The following is a 24,021-nucleotide window of genomic DNA, read 5'->3' as shown; positions in this document are numbered from 1 at the left end:
TCTACGCCTGTCATTAGACACTTGCTGGGATTAGACAGTCTGGGATCCGGCCGTCGGCTTCCCCATTAAACAGTGTCTCTTCCTCTCCTGTCTCCCAGCTTCTCCTGTCTCCCAGCCTCTCCTGTCTCCCAGCCTCTCCTGTCTCCCAGCCTCTCCTGTCTCCCAGCCTCTCCTGTCTCCCAGCCTCTCCTGTCTCCCAGCCTCTCCTGTATGTCTCCGATGACCTTTTCTCTGTAATCTGCAGGACACGTACAAGTCTCACTTATTGCAGTTCTGAAATAGTCATTTAGCTTTTACCTGATAGCTATAAATGTTCGCATACTAATAATGAGATAATACATAAAGGATTGCTACTAGTACTAACATTGGAAATAAAGTACAAAAAGCACAGTTACTATAGCTACAGGAATACAAAATATATACAATTTATACAAAATATTCCTTCTTGTTTCTCAGTGATGTCACTGGCTCCTAGTGAATGGATAGGCTGCATTCTCAGTGATGTCACTGGCTCCTAGTGTATGGATAGGCTGCATTCTCAGTGACATCACTGGCTCCTAGTGACTGGATAGGCTGTACTCTCAGTGATGTCACTGGCTCCTAGTGTATGGATAGGCTACATTCTCAGTGACATCACTGGCTCCTAGTGACTGGATAGGCTGTACTCTCAGTGATGTCACTGGCTCCTAGTGACTGGATAGGCTGCATTCTCAGTGACATCACTGGCTCCTAGTGAATGGATAGGCTGTACTCTCAGTGATGTCACTGGCTCCTAGTGACTGGATAGGCTGCATTCTCAGTGACATCACTGGCTCCTAGTGAATGGATAGGCTGTACTCTCAGTGATGTCACTGGCTCCTAGTGTATGGATAGGCTACATTCTCAGTGATGTCACTGGTTCCTAGTGACTGGATAGGATGCATTCTCAGTGATGTCACTGGTTCCTAGTGACTGGATAGCCTGCATTCTCAGTGATGTCACTGGCTCCTAGTGAATGGATAGGCTGCATTCTCAGTGATGTCACTGGTTCCTAGTGACTGGATAGGCTGCATTCTCAGTGATGTCACTGGCTCCTAGTGAATGGATAGGCTGCATTCTCAGTGATGTCACTGGCTCCTAGTGAATGGATAGGCTGCATTCTCAGTGATGTCACTGGTTCCTAGTGACTGGATAGGCTGCATTCTCATTGATGTCACTGGCTCCTAGTGAATGGACAGGCTGCACTGTCAGTGACGTCACTGGTTCTTAGTGAATGTATAGGCTGCATTCTCAGTGATGTCACTGGCTCCTAGTGAATGGATAGGCTGCATTCTCAGTGACATCACTGGTACCTAGTGAATGTATTGGCTGCACTGTCAGTGACGTCACTGGTTCTTAGTGAATGTATAGGCTGCATTCTCTGTGACATCACTAGTACCTAGTGAATGTATTGGCTGCAGTGAATTTTGATCCAGTCCAAATAATGGCTGGACGTATGCAACATACATTGGGAGTTGTAGTAGTATAACATATGCACAGATTTCCTTCCCCTAATCTGCATCTTAGTGTAGTGTCTGTTTTTCTCTTTATACGTTTATCCGAAGAGTCTCGTTTACTTGGCAAGACCTGAAGCCATTTATCTCCTGTGACGGCTGACTTGGAAAGTGCTATATCGTGTTATTAAATAAATCTGCCTGATATCAATGAGGGAATCCAGCATGTCGGAGCCAGCACAGAACCAAATTCATTTATAAACGCTGGACGTCTCCCGGCTAAGGACCAACCATTTCTTTACAAGCATCACTTTGTCGTTCAGATTGAATTAGTCATCGTGTCTCTCTTGTCCTGGATCTTCCCTTTTAGGAATCGGTATGGAGCTTTTTGGCTCAGTTTATCATATCACCCGTCTTATATTTTTTTATCCCCCGCTGAACTCCCATACGGCGTCCCCCGCTGAACTCCCATGCACCGTCCCCCGCTGGACTCCCGTACGGCGTCCCCCGCTGTTTTCCCGTACGGTGTCCCCCGCTGATTTCCCATACGGCGTCCCCCGCTGGGCTCCCATGCGGCGTCCCCCGCTGAACTCCCATACGGCGTCCCCCGCTGATTACCCATAGGGCGTCCCCCGCAGAACTCCCATAGGGCGTCCCCACCTGAGCTCACTACGGCGTCCCCCGCTGAACTTCCATGCGGCGTCCCCCGCTGAACTCCCATAAGGCGTCCCCTGCGGAAATGCCTGCTGCATCCACTCCACAGCTCCATATTATGTCAACTTCTGTAAAAACTCCCTACTGCACCAACTCTATAGTCCTTACTCCATGAACTCCCTACTGCGCCAACTCTATAGTCCTTACTCCATGAACTCCCTACTGCACCAACTCTATAGTCCCTACTCCATGAACTCCCTACTGCGCCAACTCTATAGTCCTTACTCCATGAACTCCCTACTGCGCCAACTCTATAGTCCTTACTCCATGAACTCCCTACTGCGCCAACTCTATAGTCCCTACTCCATGAACTCCCTACTGCGCCAACTCTATAGTCCTTACTCCATGAACTCCCTACTGCGCCAACTCTATAGTCCTTACTCCATGAACTCCCTACTGCGCCAACTCTATAGTCCCTACTCCATGAACTCCCTACTGCGCCAACTCTATAGTCCCTACTCCATGAACTCCCTACTGCACCAACTCTATAGTCCCTACTCCATGAACTCCCTACTGCACCAACTCTATAGTCCCTACTCCATGAACTCCCTACTGCACCAACTCTATAGTCCCTACTCCATGAACTCCCTACTGCACCAACTCTATAGTCCCTACTCCATGAACTCCCTACTGCACCAACTCTATAGTCCCTACTCCATGAACTCCCTACTGCGCCAACTCTATAGTCCCTACTCCATGAACTCCCTACTGCGCCAACTCTATAGTCCCTACTCCATGAACTCCCTACTGCGCCAACTCTATAGTCCCTACTCCATGAACTCCCTACTGCGCCAACTCTATAGTCCCTACTCCATGAACTCCCTACTGCGCCAACTCTATAGTCCCTACTCCATGAACTCCCTACTGCGCCAACTCTATAGTCCCTACTCCATGAACTCCCTACTGCGCCAACTCTATAGTCCCTACTCCATGAACTCCCTACTGCGCCAACTCTATAGTCCCTACTCCTTGAACTCCCGAATAATTATTATGAATTATCTTATTTTTGTATTTTCTGTGTGGCGTAATTATATGACTCTAGTGTGCGAAAGTAAATGTTTTTGGACATATTCTGGAAGTACAAATTTGTTCAACTGGTCGCTACAAGCGGTATATTGGGAGGGTACAGTCCATGCCCCGGTGTGTTACAGAACAGCCCACACAGAGGGTTCCTTACTAAAGATATCTTTATGTGAACGTAGCTGCAAAATATTAGGTGCGTGCGTTCTCCATGTGGGGGATGAAGTGTGCGCTGTAACCCTAGACCCTAAATGTAACAACTGGGAAACCATAAAGAAACCTTTTCATGAACGCATTTTATTTTATTTAGGTGAGTCCAGAGGCGTCTTAAGAGAGGAGGGGGGGCCCGTGTGCATTCCCCTTCCGGGGGCCCCCTCCTCTCTCCCCGGTGGCTGGCCGCGTCACCGCTGTAGTAAACTTTGGGCACTAGAGTGTGCCCAGAGTCCACTGCGCATTTGCAGGTCACCGGAAAAATGGTGCGCCGCCATCTTCCCAGCGATTTTCCTACTGCGCATGTGGACAACGCCGGAGAAATGGCCATTTTTCAGGTTTTGACCAGCGCTACAGCCCGACGTGGGACTTCGAAGGGGTAATAAAACATATGGGTGCACCCATTATAGATACACCCCTGGGGTGAGCCCAAAGGGTCCTTCAATCCATATGAGAAACGAAGGGGTCAATGCTATTAAGTGCGAGTTGCCATTGCATCGGCGTTAAAAAGCCAGCACCCTTCGCTGCCCGCTCCAAGCCCGAATTCGTTTACTTTTGCTCAGAGCGCACCGGCGAGATCATCGCGGCTAATAGGATTGACCCCATAGACTTATAACGACAGATAAGAAGCACATGGCCGTCCAGTCTGCCCTATAGGGTTAGTGTAATTGTTGGTCCTCCAGGAGAGAACCCGCTGACAGGCCCTATGGCTACAGGCGATGCTGGGAGAGTGGGAGGAGCTTAGTGTAATTGTTGGTCATCCAGGAGAGGACCCGCGGACAGGCCCTATGGCTACAGGCGATGCTGGAAGAGTGGGAGGAGCTTAGTGTAATTGTTGGTCCTCCAGGAGAGGACCCGCGGACAGGCCCTATGGCTACAGGCGATGCTGGGAGAGTGGGAGGAGCTTAGTGTAATTGTTGGTCATCCAGGAGAGGACCCGAGGACAGGCCCTATGGCTACAGGCGATGCTGGGAGAGTGGGAGGAGCTTAGTGTAATTGTTGGTCCTCCAGGAGAGGTCCCGCGGACAGGCCCTATGGCTACAGGCGATGCTGGGAGAGTGGGAGGAGCTTAGTGTAATTGTTGGTCCTCCTGGAGAGGACCCGCGGACAGGCCCTATGGCTACAGGCGATGCTGGGAGAGTGGGAGGAGCTTAGTGTAATTGTTGGTCCTCCAGGAGAGGACCCGCGGACAGGCCCTATGGCTACAGGCGATGCTGGGAGAGTGGGAGGAGCTGTACATAGATGGGTGCTGGCCCACAAGCCTCAGTATAATACAGAAATCTGAGGGAGGGGGCTGCACTCACTGGGGGCTGCACAACACATGGAAAGATGCTGCACAGCTGGGACTGGCTCTGTGCTTGGTGGAGGTTTTACCTTTAAGCGCCTGGTGAGCGTCAGACCTGGACGTAGGTCTTATCTGTAACCCGAATGTGAAGCCATTGCCATGCTTCTAATTCTGAGTGATAGAGGGGATGTTTTCTGCTCCACCACAATGATTTATTAGTTTACAGATCCTATAGTAAGCTAGTGGCCTTATACGGAATGGTGCGTACACACCTAGCGATTTAAATGAGCTATTTGAATGATAACGTTATCGTTCCAATCGCTCATTTAAATGGACCCTGCCAACTCTCCATCGACCAGCGATGCGCGGGCACGTATGGAAGGTGGCGATATCGTCCATCGGCCGTGCATGCCGGTTGTCGGTGAGTCGGTGGTGTGCTGGATGTACGATATTGAACATCCAGCACACCAGGGAGGGTGCATGACAATCGGCCAGCGATACCGTATCGTTGGCTGATCGCTACGTGTGTAGGCACCATAAGGCAATGTCCGGGCAACCCTATGCACAGTACCACCTGTATTATAGATGCAATTCTCAGTTTCTGCTCAGATTGCGAGCTGCACTGTATGACATTAGTGTCCTAGCTGTGCATTGCATTAAAGACTTCACAGATCAACCTGATGTCTTTTATCCTAGTATATACTCTTCATCTGCACATATGGGCAATTTCACATGCCGTCTTCTTTGGTTCTATATATACATTTAGGTCTCTGTTCTTCTGCATATATGTGCAATTCTCAGTATCTGTTCACACGCTCTATATATGAACAACTGCACAGTACCACTTCTTGTGTTCTATAGGCTATGTGCAATTCTCAGTATCTGTTCTCATGCTCTATATAGGAACAATTGCACAGTACCACTTCTTTTGTTCTATAGGCTATGTGCAATTCTCAGCATCTGTTCACACGCTCTATATAGGAACAACTGCACAGTACCACTTCTTTTGTTCTATAGGCTATGTGCAATTCTCAGTATCTGTTCTCACGCTCTATATAGGAACAACTGCACAGTACCACTTTTGTTCTATAGGCTATGTGCAATTCTCAGTATCTGTTCTCATGCTCTATATAGGGACAACTGCACAGTACCACTTCTTTTGTTCTATAGGCTATGTGCAATTCTCAGTATCTGTTCTCACGCTCTATATAGGAACAACTGCACAGTACCACTACTTTTGCTCGATATGCTATGTGTAAGTCAGTATCTATTCTTATTCTCTATATAGGAACAACTGCACAGTATCACTTCTTTTGCTCGATGTGATATGTGTAAGTCTCAGTATCTATTCTTATTCTCTATATAGGAACAACTGCATAATATCACTTCTTTTGTTCAATATGCAATTCTTGGTATCTGTTCTTACTCTGTATATATGGGCAGCAGCACAGTACCACTTATTTATGCTATTTGTCATTTTCTGTTATTTTGTATTTGTTGACAACTGCACAGTACAACTTATTTTGTCCTATGCACTGTGTGCAATTCTCAGTAGATGGTCTTATTTTGTATGTACAGTGCCATTTTCTATATGCAATGTGCAATTCTGTCTCGTCCCATTCTGTATGTATGGACAACTGCACAGTACCACTTATTCTTTCATTCTGATGTCTGACATTATTGGTATTTGTTTTCATCCTGCCTTTTAAGGCCAAAAACACATTATGCACAGTACAACTTCTGTATACTGGATGTAATGCACTTTACAATTCTTACTGACGCATATTCTGTATAGCATTGTGGGCCTGGTACACTGATGGGCGCAGTGATTGGGCTACAATATGCAATGGGTGTCTTAAGTAACAAAACGCGCACTGCCGGCTTCTGCAATCCAATGCCGTCCCCGATACGCAGATATCGGATCATCGGCGTGACCCTCTGTCATCTAAGTGCCCCTCGCGATGCCGGGACCAGTGAAACTGCCGTTACGGACACGGGGCGCTGGCCTCCAAACAGCCAGAAAGCTGCGCGCCCCCATTTTGCTGGAACGCTGCCCGTCGCCGCCCCTTCCCCTGGACGGCCGCGGCACGTCAGTCGCGCTCGCGCAGATCGCAAACCATCGGAGTTGTACGCAAACCACTGATTCAGGCCCTGTGTCAGCGAGCCTGGTGACCCTGTCCTGTCGGTGGGCGCAGAGCCTGGGTGTCCCCGGGCATTGGACAGGTGACGGCGCTGCTAGAGGGAAGAGGTTAATCCCAGGATAGGGATTACAAGTGCTCAGATAATATCCTCCTTTAATGCATTGTCCATTCCTTCCTCTCCCCCCCCCCCCCCCCCCTCCTCCCCTGCCATGACCAGGCTTTCCCCCTGGCTGAAAGAGCCCAATCTGTGAACTTTTCTCCCCCCCCCCCCCCCTTTGCCTTTTGGGTTTGAGGAGAGCTGTGTGATTTTTTTTTTTTGGGAACCCTGGCCGGGTGCCAGCTGTCGCTCCTTGCAGCCCTGGTATAGCCTCCCTCCCTCTTCTCTGATCTGGTGCTGCAGTGATCATGCTGCAATGTAGCAGGAGCCTGGAACATGTTTATCCCCATTCCCCCTCGCTGCTCTCTCTCGCTCCCCTCTCCTGCTCTCTGTATTCACACTGAATGAACCGGACCAGGAGCTTGTGCCAATGCATGTGCCCAATGCCTGTCTAAAGTGGCCTGCTGTCGTCTCGCCCTCCTCTGCCTTTCTGCTTTTTGTGGTGGAGACGGTAAGATGGGAGAAGACCTATGACAGCATGAGGTAAGGGGCTCTCTGTGTGTTGCAGCAGGTCGGCGACGTTGTTGTTGATGATGTGTTGCTTATATTCTGCACATGGAAAGTTTAATCGCCTGTAGCGATGGTTGTATGCGGCGTTGATGCAGGTGCCGGTCTGGGGGGCTCGCTCGGCGGTGTGTGTGCACTGGCTGGGGGGGGGGGGGCTCTAGGGGAAAGGCTGGTAACGCCAGAAGCCGCTGCCTATGAAGTCTTCTCCATGAATGTTAGTGTTTCTAGTAATACATACAGTAAAAGGGGGAGTGTGTCTGTGTGTAGGGGAGGGGGCAGCTCCTGTACGGAGCTCGGCTTCCGACCGCAGAATGACGAGAGGCAGCAGGAGAGCCCACACTGTGCCGGCAGCATCGCCAGATAAAACACACATTAGCCGGAGAGGGAAAATATAGGCGTGTGCGTGTGTCACTCTGGAGATTTCCTGCGAGCGCTTTACTTGGGTTAATCCCATTAATTGCTTTCAAAGTGGCCTTAAATTTTTTTTTTTTTTAAGCGTGAATCCATTTCATTTGGGAGACACCCCGCTGGGCGTCATTGTAGGCTCTGCATTAACGCAGAGGGCAGCACATTTATAAAGTGCCTGAAACTCACTGTGACTTTCTTATTAATGGACAGGCGCATGCCCGCCTGGAAGCTTTAATACTTTAATCTCAGCACCCAGGGTACAAGCTATCCAGCTATTACTGCTGTTTTCTTAGTGGATAATTGGGGGTAGTACCCTGGAACACGCAGCAGGAGGCGCACTGTCACATACACAGGTAGTACCCTGGAACACGCAGCAGGAGGCGCACTGTCACATATACAGCTCTCGCATGGGGCCGGCCGGTTTGGTCAGCAGACGATGGCACACGGGGGTCACACACACACACACAACCTGTAGCATGACAGTTAGGAGCTGATTGGTTGGCACTTTATCTCCGCCCACTTTCTCTCTCCAAGACGGTGGTCTATTTACTAAGCCTTGGATGGAGATAAAGTGCCAACCAATCAGCTCTAAACTGCCATGTCACAGGCCATGTTTGAAATACGACAGGAGCTGGTTGGCTGGTACTTTATCTCTGTTCAGAGCTGTACAGATGTGTCCTCTTGCATCTCAGATTGCGCTGCAAACGTGCCATGCAATTAGCTGCATTCGCCATGGTATGCCATGCGCGCTGTGTTCACACCATGCAATCCTATGGAGTCACGGGTGCGAACGCAGTGCCCGTACAAGTTTGCGGGTGCGCAACTTGCCGCTCAAGCGGCAAAGATGCAATAAGACCTACAGTGTATCTGTCAGTGCATCGGACTATAAGCCCCAGGGCTGATAAAGGTTGTGTGCAAAATGTCATTTACATTGTGGACCCCTTTTTGTGCTTGTGAATATGACTGGTAATCCGCCTGTAGCTGCGATTGTGGATGTGACTGGTAATCCGCCTGTAGCTGCGATTGTGGATGTGACTGGTAATCCGCCTGTAGCTGTGATTGTGGATGTGACTGGCAATCCGCCTGTAGCTGCGATGGTGGATGTGACTGGTAATCCGCCTGTAGCTGTGACTGTGGATCTGCCTGTAGCTGTGATTGTGGATGTGACTGGCAATCCGCCTGTAGCTGTGATTGTGGATGTGACTGGTAATCCGCCTGTAGCTGTGATTGTGGATGTGACTGGTAATCAGCCTGTAGCTGTGATGGTGGATATGACTGGTAATCAGCCTGTAGCTGTGATTGTGGATGTGACTGGTAATCGGCCTGTAGCTGCGATTGTGGATGTGACCGGTAAATCGGCCTGTAGCTGTAACTGTGGATGTGACTGGTAATCAGCCTGTAGCTGCGATGGTGGATATGACTGGTAATCGGCCTGTAGCTGCGATTGTGGATGTGACTGGTAATCGGCCTGTAGCTGTGATTGTGGATGTGACTGGCAATCCGCCTGTAGCTGCGATGGTGGATGTGACTGGCAAAGCTGCGATGGTGGATGTGACTGGTAATCCGCCGGTAGCTGCGATGGTGGATGTGACTGGTAATCAGCCTGTAACTGCGATGGTGGATGTGACTGGAAATCCGCCTGTAGCTGTGATTGTGGATGTGACTGGTAATCAGCCTGTAGCTGTGATTGTGGATGTGACTGGTAATCAGCCTGTAGCTGTGATTGTGGATGTGACTGGTAATCCGACTGTAGCTGCGATGGTGGATGTGACTGGTAATCCGCCTGTAGCTGTGATGGTGGATGTGACTGGTAATCCGCCTGTAGCTGTGATGGTGGATGTGACTGGTAATCAGCCTGTAGCTGCGATGGTGGATGTGACTGGTAATCGGCCTGTAGCTGTGATTGTGGATGTGACTGGTAATCGGCCTGTAGATGTGATGGTGGATGTGACTGGTAATCGGCCTGTAGCTGTGATGGTGGATGTGACTGGTAATCCGCCTGTAGCTGTGATGGTGGATGTGACTGGTAATCCGCCTGTAGCTGTGATGGTGGAGGTGACTGGTAATCCGCCTGTAGCTGTGATGGTGGATGTGACTGGTAATCCGCCTGTAGCTGCGATTGTGGATGTGACTGGTAATCCGCCTGTAGCTGTGATGGTGGATGTGACTGGTAATCCGCCTGTAGCTGTGATGGTGGATGTGACTGGTAATCGGCCTGTAGCTGTGATTGTGGATGTGACTGGTAATCAGCCTGTAGCTGCGTTGGTGAATGTGACTGGTAATCCGCCTGTAGCTGTGATTGTGGATGTGACTGGTAATCCGCCTGTAGCTGCGATTGTGGATGTGACTGGTAATCCGCCTGTAGCTGTGATTGTGGATGTGGCTGGAAATCGGCCTGTAGCTGTGATTGTGGATGTGACTGGTAATCAGCCTGTAACTGTGATTGTGGATGTGACTGGTAATCAGCCTGTAGCTGTGATTGTGGATGTGACTGGTAATCGGCCTGTAGCTGCGATTGTGGAGGTGACTGGTAATCGGCCTGTAGCTGTGATGGTGGAGGTGACTGGAAATCGGCCTGTAGCTGTGATGGTGGATGTGACTGGTAATCCGCCTGTAGCTGTGATGGTAGATGTGACTGGTAATCCGCCTGTAGCTGTGATGGTGGATGTGACTGGTAATCAGCCTGTAACTGTGATGGTGGATGTGACTGGTAATCCGCCTGTAGCTGTGATGGTGGAGGTGACTGGTAATCCGCCTGTAGCTGTGATGGTGGATGTGACTGGTAATCCGCCTGTAGCTGCGATTGTGGATGTGACTGGTAATCCGCCTGTAGCTGTGATTGTGGAGGTGACTGGTAATCCGCCTGTAGCTGTGATTGTGGAGGTGACTGGTAATCCGCCTGTAGCTGTTTGGAGAAGGAGCCCAACGCGTTTCTTCTGGCGTATAGTGAGTGGTTGGCTTTTCACCTGCCTCCTTGTTTCCTGATTTTACCGCCCTCGCTCTCCTTTTAATTTCATGTCATTTGTCGGCTATATGCGCTGTTAAAGACGGCAGCCCGGAAGCCATGTTGCTGCACTGGTGAGGTGCGCTCCCTTTCAGTACACGGGCTAGGCTAATTTCACCCTACTGGGGTCAGCAGCACCACTGGCCGAGTCTCCTTTGTGTGTGTGTTATCGGTATGGGCGTCTGAGACCCCTTACTTCTCTGCCGTTATGATTAGGGCAACTGATCCGTGCAGGTGTTGTTCCAAGTGAACTTGGGGTAAGTCACGTGGGTCCACTGATTGGCTGCTCGGTCTTTCCACCGCCACCATAGTATTTTATTTACATAATAAAAGTGACCAATTTCACGCCAATTCTCCAGACCATGGCTATGCAGTCTATAAATAATCTCTACCCTACATGTCATTTCCTTTGGGTAAAGGCCCTACCTGGCTGTTGGGGAGTTTAGGGCTCAGCTAACTGGCAGCAACTCTGACGGTAAATGTCCCCTCCCCAAGGACAACCAAGTTCCATTGGTGCCTCAATTTAAATATAATGACAGTAGTTTAGGCTTTAGCATACATTTCTTTTAAACCATCAGAGATCACGGAAATCTCCACCATTGACTTCGCTTTTAGGTCAATGATGGGCCGCGGCCCTTATAAACGCAATGGTCTCCACTGGACTGTGGCCATTTTGCTACATATAATCTCTCAACATTTCAGGCAGGAAAATGGGGACAAGTTAGGACACCCCCAAACTACCTCTTTGTCTAATCACACCAGACACATTTCTCATTATTATCCCTATTTTACTTGCCACATTAGCTCTCCTGCCCCCTGAGAATTAGCCCTGTACCCTCCTCTAAGCGGCGCCATAGCACTGCAGATAATGTATGTGCCCCTCGGTAGATTCTATGGTGCGATCAGAGGCCCTGATTCAGAGCCGGACACTCTGGGCCTGATTCAGAGCCGCTCGTAAGCGGCTGCTCGTTCGCTCTGAGCGATGTTTGCCCAACTGCGCATACGTACGGATCGTTATACGCATGCGCGAACCAGTCAGTGCGGTCGAAATTCATGTGCTTGCAAAATAGCGAATGCCTGATAATTTGAGTGACAGGAATAGGCGTATGTGGGTGGTAACGGGGGAAGGTGCTTGAAAACGGGGAGTGGAGATCCGAACGTAGGCGTGCTTAAAGGTCAAAACGGGCGTTTTATGGGTGTGCATAATTAATACAGCAGCGTCATTGACCACGTCACTGGGTTATTTTTTAGCCAGAATTGCTCGCAAAATTGTGGTAGCAAAAACCAACCCCAAGAATAGCGAGCAGTTCATACCCTGGTCGATGTACTCAATTAATCTAATAAATAGCGGACATGACGTAGGATGCGAGCGGCCAGGGGGCGTATTTTTTAAAAAAACGACCGCAAGTTTTGTTCGCTCGTTCAGACCTAGAGGCGTGAACAGACTGCAAAGAGCGAACGGTTGATTTGAATAGCCACCCCTATTTTCTGGACGAGCGAGCGCTAATTGCGTCCGGCCCTGAATCAGGCCCTCTGACAGAATGATCGCTCTGAATTTTTTTTTTATGGAGCGGCCTCCTGGCCGCTCGCATTGCTGTCGTTTTCCACCCACAGCTAATGCGAGCGGCCAGGAAGATGGTTGCGATGGTCAAGAACATCGCAACCATCGGGCTTGCGACGAAACCCTTGTGGTAGGGTCTCGTGTCCGCAAGCCTCAGAGAGCTTTCTGCTCAAACAGAGCCGAAAGCTCTCCCACTGACATCACTTGTGATGTCAGTGGGGCCGCCCCCAAACGGTAGACGTTCACATGGGAACGCCTCCCTCTGGGCAGCCACCCCCCGACCCGCCCACCAAAGGGGGCGTGCTGTCACTCAACATCGACAGCACGCCCCCTTTGGTACGAGACCCGGAGCGACAGATTGCCCGTCGCTATCCGGATCTCGCGCATGCGCACGACGGAGCCAGCTCCGTCGTGTGCATGCGCTCTGGGCCACCATCAACCAGGTTGCGAACGCTCAGCGCTTGCGACCGGGTCTAAATCAGGCCCAGAGTTCTGGCAACCGACTCATGGAGGGAAAGTTACATGAAAACGTAATTTACTAAGAAAAGCAAACGGAGCATCTGTAAATCAGCGGCACGGCGTTGCGACATCGGTTGAAAAAATTGGAGGCATTGAACAAATGCATGAGTGTCGCTCGGAGTGGAGGACCCTGAGACGTGATGACAACTCCCAAGATTCAGCGAGGTCTCATTTATTATTAACACCTCCAGTGCTGGGGATGAACTGGGAATCTAGGTCACCATGTGTGATGGCGGGGCACGGACACAGGGCCCGGTTCTGAGAGACGGACGGAATGCCGATGTTTTTGCAGAATGAGCCATTGTTTGCTATTGCGCAGGTGGGAACGCCGCACTGCGCACGATTTTATTGTGATTACTCTCATACACAGGAACCACTCGCAAAGTGAGTGACAGGTAGTCAGCATTTGGGGGTGGTAACGGGAGGGGGGGTGACGAAAGCGCAGGCGTGTCTGACCGTTTAAACGCCGTTTCATGGGTGTGCATAAATTAGCCACTGTGATCACCTACGGCGTATGAGAGCGCTCTGCGTGTCAGGAGGGCTGCAGTTGGTCAGGCTTATGCTGCGTGACTGCCCGATGTGCGTCGATAGCACCAATGGTTACGCTGTTGTACGTCGTCGGACAGACATCAGACGGCAGCTTTGGAAGCATTTGCATATTTTCGCAGCTGCGATTGCATTAGTGCAAATCTCTGAATGAGGCCCACAGGCCGCAGCTAATTACGTTACACCCCATTCAGGAAGTTTTGCTTCTGGCGCTGATGGCTGTAGCTGAATGTCTTCTGTTCCCGCAGCTTTTACATTGTGTTATCTTACTGCCGTATTTCTATGCTCTTCACTAAGTCCTTTATGTCAGCCAGGCACAGTTCTAGTACCCTGCACCTGTCACATCCCGTGCAATTCCTCTTTCCTGCCTGGAGTGTCTCTCACTGCTCTGGTGCTTCTAGCACACTCAGCTGATGCAACACACTTCTGAGATACAGACCAGAGTGTGCTAGAAGCACCAGAGCAGAGAGCGACACTCCAGGCAGGATAGAGGAACTGCACGGGGTGTGACAGGTGCAGGGTGAAGACTGTATTTATTGCCTTTTGGGTACGACGAGGCGGCTCCGCATGCACTTGTCAGCTACGTATTGTCTCAGAAGTGCTGCCCCCTGACTACATCCTGGTTCTATCTGTAAATAGGGGGAGCTGCGACAAGATGGGAACTGGGAGTCCGGTAGCTTCATCGCTATATAGAGGCTCTTCCAAACGTCCCTATAGCAGGTGCAGTTCCTCCATCCATGTATGGCCTCCTGTGCCCGCGGCTGTGCGTCTGAGATCGCAGCCGCTGTCACTGACGCACCCTCCACATTCCCATTACCCGCCCACTGAACGGAACATTTTTGCCCGAATTTCCAGGAACGCCAGTGTCCACCCTATTGTACTTGTACACATTGCGCCCCTCTATATAATACTCTCGTTCAGGGAAGATTGATATTTCGGGTTTGAGGGCACTTTGCCCAGGTTATGCCCAGCGATCCTTCCGGAAGAACGTAGATTTGTTCTCTTGCGGCAACGGTAGAATGAGCGTTGTGCTAAGAGGAAGGCGTGCGCCGCGTGGTAAAACGCGTGTTGACCTGTTCATCCTAGTGATCACGAGCCCCAGTGAACGCAGTGTCTGCTGAAATGCGTAAAGAACTCAAACCTTACAACTTGAATTTCATTGTCAAGTTACATCGTTTACTAAACTAAACATATATGTATTTAAATAGAATCATTTTTTTTTGTTTGTCTTTGAAGCCTCTCCTCTTCCGTAATGTAATACGGAAAAGTAAAATGTATTTCTCTGAAATTGCCATTAAAGCTGAGGTAAAATTGAGGTCAAACGACACATTGAGAATGCTCTTAGGTATGTAGGGAAAAAAATGCAAGGAAGTAATAAAAAAATATAGAAAAACATCTGTGGAATGACCAGTGACGTGCGGTGAGGTAAATGGCTGGGGAGGCACTGGCAGTGACATGCGGTGAGGTAAATGGCTGGGGAGGCACGGCAGTGACGTGCGGTGAGGTAAATGGCTGGGGAGGCACTGGCAGTGACATGCGGTGAGGTAAATGGCTGGGGAGGCACTGGCAGTGACGTGCGGTGAGGTAAATGTCTGGGGAGGCACTGGCAGTGACATGCGGTGAGGTAAATGGCTGGGGAGGCACTGGCAGTGACGTGCGGTGAGGTAAATGGCTGGGGAGGCACTGGCAGTGACGTGCGGTGAGGTAAATGGCTGGGGGAGGCACTGGCAGTGACGTGTGGTGAGGTAAATGGCTGGGGAGGCACTGGCAGTGACATGCGGTGAGGTAAATGGCTGGGGAGGCACGGCAGTGACGTGCGGTGAGGTAAATGGCTGGGGAGGCACTGGCAGTGACATGCGGTGAGGTAAATGGCTGGGGAGGCACTGGCAGTGACATGCGGTGAGGTAAATGGCTGGGGAGGCACGGCAGTGACGTGCGGTGAGGTAAATGGCTGGGGAGGCACTGGCAGTGACGTGCGGTGAGGTAAATGGCTGGGGAGGCACTGGCAGTGACGTGCGGTGAGGTAAATGTCTGGGGAGGCACTGGCAGTGACATGCGGTGAGGTAAATGGCTGGGGAGGCACTGGCAGTGACGTGCGGTGAGGTAAATGGCTGGGGGAGGCACTGGCAGTGACGTGCGGTGAGGTAAATGGCTGGGGAGGCACTGGCAGTGACATGCGGTGAGGTAAATGGCTGGGGAGGCACGGCAGTGACGTGCGGTGAGGTAAATGGCTGGGGAGGCACTGGCAGTGACATGCGGTGAGGTAAATGGCTGGGGAGGCACTGGCAGTGACGTGCGGTGAGGTAAATGGCTGTGGAGGCACTGGCAGTGACGTGCGGTGAGGTAAATGGCTGTGGAGGCACTGGCAGTGACGTACGGTGAGGTAAATGGCTGGGGAGGCACTGGCAGTGACGTACGGTGAGGTAAATGGCTGGGGAGGCACTGGCAGTGACGTGCGGTGAGGTAAATGGCTGGGGAGGCACTGGCAGTGACGTGCGGTGAGGTAAATGGCTGGGGAGGCACTGGCAGTGACGTACGGTGAGGTAAATGGCTGGGGAGGCACTGGCAGTGACGTGCGGTGAGGTAAATGGCTGGGGAGGCACTGGCAGTGACGTGCGGTGAGGTAAATGGCTGGGGAGGCACTGGCAGTGACGTGCGCTGAGGTAAATGGCTGGGGAGGTACTGGCAGTGACATGCGATGAGGTAAATGGCTGGGGAGGCACTGGCAGTGACGTGCGGTGAGGTAAATGACTGGGGAGGCACTGGCTAGTATCAGAGTTACAGTCACATATATGACCCTGAGGGTACATGTGGGCATTATATAAAGGTGCAGCAGTATATAGTGCTGGAAATTTGGTGAGTTTTGATCAGGGATGTGCAGAAAAGGTTGTCAGGGGAGGCAGCGCCTCACCTCCTCGTGTTCGCGTGGGTTTCCTCCCTCATGTCCAAAATAGTTGACAATTGATGAACTTGTGTGTCGGACGTAGGGAGATTGTAAGCTCCAACGCGACAAGGCGTGATGTGGACGATTGTGCGACGTAGTGTAATCATTATATCATTATAATAATCTGCATATCCTGGAAATTTTCAGCTTAAGTTCATTAATTGATTTCTTTCCTTTTAATGTTCGATTTCTCTTTTACTGGTAATGGGAAAAACTATTATTTAGCCATTGGGGACGCCCATGTCTTTATCGAGGCAGAGAAAGTACCTTATCCATAGGGCTCGGGAGCGCAAACATGACTTATATTGTACGCTCCAGTATATTATCCTTTAGAATTTTACTTTCCAGAACACTTTAAATCTATACTTAGGGGGACATTATAATGAAATAGGGTGTTCCCACACCTCTATAGCATATTGTTATTAGAATGCTTATGCTGAGAGTGACATATTCGGCCAATGAAGGAATTACTAATGCTGTTTATGTCATTACCATATATATATATATATATATATATATATATATACATATGTGTATATATATATATATATATATATATATATATACGCAGAGATCTGTCTGGTGCTGATTATATGTGATTGTTACATTATAATAATATGTTTCCTTTCTGTGATTCTTTCTTATCGCTGCGTTTCCTGGTCTCAGAGCTACAGCCCTCCCTGGCAGGTACCGTCACGCCATTATATCATTATAATATCACTGTATTTTTATTGTTAGTGATGAGAAATACTGTTAGTGGTTGTAAATCTCATTATAGAGTTATATAGGTGTAATTATATCACCATATAGGTTATAAACATCATTAGAGAGTTATAATACATAGAGCGGTTATATCCTATAGCCGTATAAATATAAAAAACGGGATAATGAATCAATTACTTTAAAATTATATTATGCATTTATTATAACACTGTGTACCTCTTTCTTTCTATACATCTATGTGTGTGATGTTGTTTATTATCATATGCGCATTCTGCTGTCATAGTACGATTGTCATAAATATATATTTTACGGCATACAAGCCGCATTATCACACGATAATTGTATTCAGAAGTGATATATAAGGATACTCATTTCTTAGTTATACAGATGTTATAAATATTATAATACATACAGGTAATAACTATCATAATGTTAGAATATTATTTATGTGTGTGTAGGTTGCAGGTTACCTGATGGTGAATCTGTGGTAGTTATTCGTTTGGAATAAATTGGCTACATATATTACTAAGCGAGTTAAAATGTATATTTCTGGGTGAGAGTGACTGATGTACAGGACTCTTATAGAGACACAATAGGTGACTGTATTATACTATTACCTGATAGTGATGTATATAGTCTAGGTAGTGTGATCCAGGATTACTGAGTGTATAGAGAGATATCACCAGGTGACAGTGACTGATGTACAGGACTCTTATAGAGACACAATAGGTGACTGTATTATACTATTACCTGATAGTGATGTATATAGCCTAGGTAGTGTGAGCCAGGATTACTGAGTGTATAGAGGAGAGATATCACCAGGTGACAGTGACTGATGTACAGGACTCTTATAGAGACACAATAGGTGACTGTATTATACTATTACCTGATAGTGATGTATATAGCCTAGGTAGTGTGAGCCAGGATTACTGAGTGTATAGAGGAGAGATATCACCAGGTGATAGTGACTGATGTACAGGACTCTTATAGAGACACAATAGGTGACTGTATTATACTATTACCTGATAGTGATGTATATAGCCTAGGTAGTGTGAGCCAGGATTACTGAGTGTATAGAGGGAGAGATATCACCAGGTGACAGTGACTGATGTACAGGACTCTTATAGAGACACAATAGGTGACTGTATTATACTATTACCTGATAGTGATGTATATAGCCTAGGTAGTGTGAGCCAGGATTACTGAGTGTATAGAGGAGAGATATCACCAGGTGACAGTGACTGATGTACAGGACTCTTATAGAGACACAATAGGTGACTGTATTATACTATTACCTGATAGTGATGTATATAGCCTAGGTAGTGTGAGCCAGGATTACTGAGTGTATAGAGAGATATCACCAGGTGACAGTGACTGATGTACAGGACTCTTATAGAGACACAATAGGTGACTGTATTATTCTATTACCTGATAGTGATGTATATAGCCTAGGTAGTGTGAGCCAGGATTACTGAGTGTATAGAGAGAGATATCACCAGGTGACAGTGACTGATGTACAGGACTCTTATAGAGACACAATAGGTGACTGTATTATACTATTACCTGATAGTGATGTATATAGCCTAGGTAGTGTGAGCCAGGATTACTGAGTGTATAGAGGGAGAGATATCACCAGGTGACAGTGACTGATGTACAGGACTCTTATAGAGACACAATAGGTGACTGTATTATACTATTACCTGATAGTGATGTATATAGCCTAGGTAGTGTGAGCCAGGATTACTGAGTGTATAGAGAGATATCACCAGGTGACAGTGACTGATGTACAGGACTCTTATAGAGACACAATAGGTGACTGTATTATACTATTACCTGATAGTGATGTATATAGCCTAGGTAGTGTGAGCCAGGATTACTGAGTGTATAGAGGAGAGATATCACCAGGTGACAGTGACTGATGTACAGGACTCTTATAGAGACACAATAGGTGGCTGTATTATACTGTTACCTGATAGTGATGTATATAGCCTAGGTAGTGTGAGCCAGGATTACTGAGTGTATAGAGGAGAGATATCACCAGGTGACAGTGACTGATGTACAGGACTCTTATAGAGACACAATAGGTGACTGTATTATACTATTACCTGATAGTGATGTATATAGCCTAGGTAGTGTGAGCCAGGATTACTGAGTGTATAGAGAGATATCACCAGGTGACAGTGACTGATGTACAGGACTCTTATAGAGACACAATAGGTGGCTGTATTATACTATTACCTGATAGTGATGTATATAGCCTAGGTAGTGTGAGCCAGGATTACTGAGTGTATAGAGGAGAGATATCACCAGGTGATAGTGACTGATGTACAGGGCTCTTATAGAGACACAATAGGTGACTGTATTATACTATTACCTGATAGTGATGTATATAGCCTAGGTAGTGTGAGCCAGGATTACTGAGTGTATAGAGAGATATCACCAGGTGACAGTGACTGATGTACAGGACTCTTATAGAGACACAATAGGTGACTGTATTATACTATTACCTGATAGTGATGTATATAGCCTAGGTAGTGTGAGCCAGGATTACTGAGTGTATAGAGGGAGAGATATCACCAGGTGATAGTGACTGATGTACAGGACTCTTATAGAGACACAATAGGTGACTGTATTATACTATTACCTGATAGTGATGTATATAGCCTAGGTAGTGTGAGCCAGGATTACTGAGTGTATAGAGGGAGAGATATCACCAGGTGATAGTGACTGATGTACAGGACTGTTATAGAGACACAATAGGTGACTGTATTATACTATTACCTGATAGTGATGTATATAGCCTAGGTAGTGTGAGCCAGGATTACTGAGTGTATAGAGGGAGAGATATCACCAGGTGACAGTGACTGATGTACAGGACTCTTATAGAGACACAATAGGTGACTGTATTATACTATTACCTGATAGTGATGTATATAGCCTAGGTAGTGTGAGCCAGGATTACTGAGTGTATAGAGGGAGAGATATCACCAGGTGACAGTGACTGATGTACAGGACTCTTATAGAGACACAATAGGTGACTGTATTATACTATTACCTGATAGTGATGTATATAGCCTAGGTAGTGTGAGCCAGGATTACTGAGTGTATAGAGGAGAGATATCACCAGGTGACAGTGACTGATGTACAGGACTCTTATAGAGACACAATAGGTGACTGTATTATACTATTACCTGATAGTGATGTATATAGCCTAGGTAGTGTGAGCCAGGATTACTGAGTGTATAGAGAGATATCACCAGGTGACAGTGACTGATGTACAGGACTCTTATAGAGACACAATAGGTGACTGTATTATACTATTACCTGATAGTGATGTATATAGCCTAGGTAGTGTGAGCCAGGATTACTGAGTGTATAGAGGGAGAGATATCACCAGGTGACAGTGACTGATGTACAGGACTCTTATAGAGACACAATAGGTGACTGTATTATACTATTACCTGATAGTGATGTATATAGCCTAGGTAGTCTGAGCCAGGATTACTGAGTGTATAGAGGGAGAGATATCACCAGGTGATAGTGACTGATGTACAGGACTCTTATAGAGACACAATAGGTGACTGTATTATACTATTACCTGATAGTGATGTATATAGCCTAGGTAGTGTGAGCCAGGATTACTGAGTGTATAGAGGGAGAGATATCACCAGGTGACAGTGACTGATGTACAGGACTCTTATAGAGACACAATAGGTGACTGTATTATACTATTACCTGATAGTGATGTATATAGCCTAGGTAGTGTGAGCCAGGATTACTGAGTGTATAGAGGGAGAGATATCACCAGGTGACAGTGACTGATGTACAGGGCTCTTATAGAGACACAATAGGTGACTGTATTATACTATTACCTGATAGTGATGTATATAGCCTAGGTAGTGTGAGCCAGGATTACTGAGTGTATAGAGGAGAGATATCACCAGGTGACAGTGACTGATGTACAGGACTCTTATAGAGACACAATAGGTGACTGTATTATACTATTACCTGATAGTGATGTATATAGCCTAGGTAGTGTGATCCAGGATTACTGAGTGTATAGAGGAGAGATATCACCAGGTGACAGTGACTGATGTACAGGACTCTTATAGAGACACAATAGGTGACTGTATTATACTATTACCTGATAGTGATGTATATAGCCTAGGTAGTGTGAGCCAGGATTACTGAGTGTATAGAGGGAGAGATATCACCAGGTGACAGTGACTGATGTACAGGACTCTTATAGAGACACAATAGGTGACTGTATTATACTATTACCTGATAGTGATGTATATAGCCTAGGTAGTGTGAGCCAGGATTACTGAGTGTATAGAGGAGAGATATCACCAGGTGACAGTGACTGATGTACAGGACTCTTATAGAGACACAATAGGTGACTGTATTATACTATTACCTGATAGTGATGTATATAGCCTAGGTAGTGTGAGCCAGGATTACTGAGTGTATAGAGAGATATCACCAGGTGACAGTGACTGATGTACAGGACTCTTATAGAGACACAATAGGTGACTGTATTATACTATTACCTGATAGTGATGTATATAGCCTAGGTAGTGTGAGCCAGGATTACTGAGTGTATAGAGGGAGAGATATCACCAGGTGACAGTGACTGATGTACAGGACTCTTATAGAGACACAATAGGTGACTGTATTATACTATTACCTGATAGTGATGTATATAGCCTAGGTAGTCTGAGCCAGGATTACTGAGTGTATAGAGGGAGAGATATCACCAGGTGATAGTGACTGATGTACAGGACTCTTATAGAGACACAATAGGTGACTGTATTATACTATTACCTGATAGTGATGTATATAGCCTAGGTAGTGTGAGCCAGGATTACTGAGTGTATAGAGGGAGAGATATCACCAGGTGACAGTGACTGATGTACAGGACTCTTATAGAGACACAATAGGTGACTGTATTATACTATTACCTGATAGTGATGTATATAGCCTAGGTAGTGTGAGCCAGGATTACTGAGTGTATAGAGGGAGAGATATCACCAGGTGACAGTGACTGATGTACAGGGCTCTTATAGAGACACAATAGGTGACTGTATTATACTATTACCTGATAGTGATGTATATAGCCTAGGTAGTGTGAGCCAGGATTACTGAGTGTATAGAGGAGAGATATCACCAGGTGACAGTGACTGATGTACAGGACTCTTATAGAGACACAATAGGTGACTGTATTATACTATTACCTGATAGTGATGTATATAGCCTAGGTAGTGTGATCCAGGATTACTGAGTGTATAGAGGAGAGATATCACCAGGTGACAGTGACTGATGTACAGGACTCTTATAGAGACACAATAGGTGACTGTATTATACTATTACCTGATAGTGATGTATATAGCCTAGGTAGTGTGAGCCAGGATTACTGAGTGTATAGAGGGAGAGATATCACCAGGTGACAGTGACTGATGTACAGGACTCTTATAGAGACACAATAGGTGACTGTATTATACTATTACCTGATAGTGATGTATATAGCCTAGGTAGTGTGAGCCAGGATTACTGAGTGTATAGAGGGAGAGATATCACCAGGTGACAGTGACTGATGTACAGGACTCTTATAGAGACACAATAGGTGACTGTATTATACTATTACCTGATAGTGATGTATATAGCCTAGGTAGTGTGAGCCAGGATTACTGAGTGTATAGAGAGATATCACCAGGTGACAGTGACTGATGTACAGGACTCTTATAGAGACACAATAGGTGACTGTATCATACTATTACCTGATAGTGATGTATATAGCCTAGGTAGTGTGAGCCAGGATTACTGAGTGTATAGAGAGATATCACCAGGTGACAGTGACTGATGTACAGGGCTCTTATAGAGACACAATATGTGACTGTATTATACTATTACCTGATAGTGATGTATATAGCCTAGGTAGTGTGATCCAGGATTACTGAGTGTATAGAGGAGAGATATCACCAGGTGACAGTGACTGATGTACAGGGCTCTTATAGAGACACAATAGGTGACTGTATTATACTATTACCTGATAGTGATGTATATAGCCTAGGTAGTGTGAGCCAGGATTACTGAGTGTATAGAGAGATATCACCAGGTGACAGTGACTGATGTACAGGACTCTTATAGAGACACAATAGGTGGCTGTATTATACTAATTGGGAGTTTGAATAGCTTTAATGCGATACAGTAGATGTATATATTATTATATCAGCAGAATTCTGGATAACTAGCGTAACCACTAGGCGATTTAAATGAGCGATTGAATGATTAAGACATTGTAATTGTTCAATCGCTCATTAATTGTGCATTAATCATGCACTATAATGTTGGAAACGACCAGCATTGCGCGCTCCCGCTGGTCGTTTCCGACATCAATCATCGCCTGAACATGCTGATCAATCTGCCGATAATGCCAGATTGGGCATGTTCGGGGATGAGGGAGGGTGCCTACACTAAACGACATATCGTTCAGTGTAGGTCCTGCACACTATGAGGAACGACTGTACGATTACTATGTTGTAATCGTACTCTGTCGTTCCTCTATCGCCTAGTAAATATGCGCCTTTATTCACATCCCAAATCCTAACTCGGAGCGAGGCCCAGCCAGGGAGGACGCCATTATGGTAGATTATACAGGGATATCCCAGGTCCCGCGTTTCCTGCTTGGGAGTTGGTTGCATAAGTACACAGTGGTCATTCGGTGGTAAAGCGCCGCTCTGCTTAAACCCTGCGCCATTATAGGCTAAATACCTCATGAAACTGGAAGTAATGCATTAAATATTTATCCAG

The 24,021-nt window shown here is 47.2% G+C and overlaps 1 protein-coding gene across 4 annotated transcripts in view; it reads left to right on the top strand.

Annotated features, from left to right (window-relative positions):
• Positions 1–24,021, top strand: part of GARNL3 (GTPase activating Rap/RanGAP domain like 3) — a 310,087-nt gene that overhangs the window by 76,122 nt on the left and 209,944 nt on the right. For 2 of the 4 annotated variants that reach the window (XM_088453566.1, XM_088453570.1), the window contains exons 1-2: positions 7,268–7,482; positions 17,155–17,175. The exons of 1 other annotated variant lie outside the window; for it this stretch is intronic. In XM_088453566.1, coding sequence (XP_088309692.1) covers positions 7,370–7,482; positions 17,155–17,175 — 134 coding nt within the window. In that variant the 5' untranslated portion in view covers positions 7,268–7,369. Of the gene's footprint in view, positions 1–7,267; positions 7,483–17,154; positions 17,176–24,021 lie in introns of those variants that run through there. One more of the 4 variants, XM_088453567.1, reaches the window with a different exon arrangement.

Source organism: Taudactylus pleione, unplaced genomic scaffold (genome assembly GCF_031769625.1).
Source record: "Taudactylus pleione unplaced genomic scaffold, aTauple2 ptg000583l, whole genome shotgun sequence".
NCBI classification, from domain to species: Eukaryota; Metazoa; Chordata; class Amphibia; order Anura; family Myobatrachidae; genus Taudactylus; species Taudactylus pleione.
Note: the sequence above shows the minus strand (reverse complement) of the source record. Positions and strands in the feature narration are given on the sequence as shown.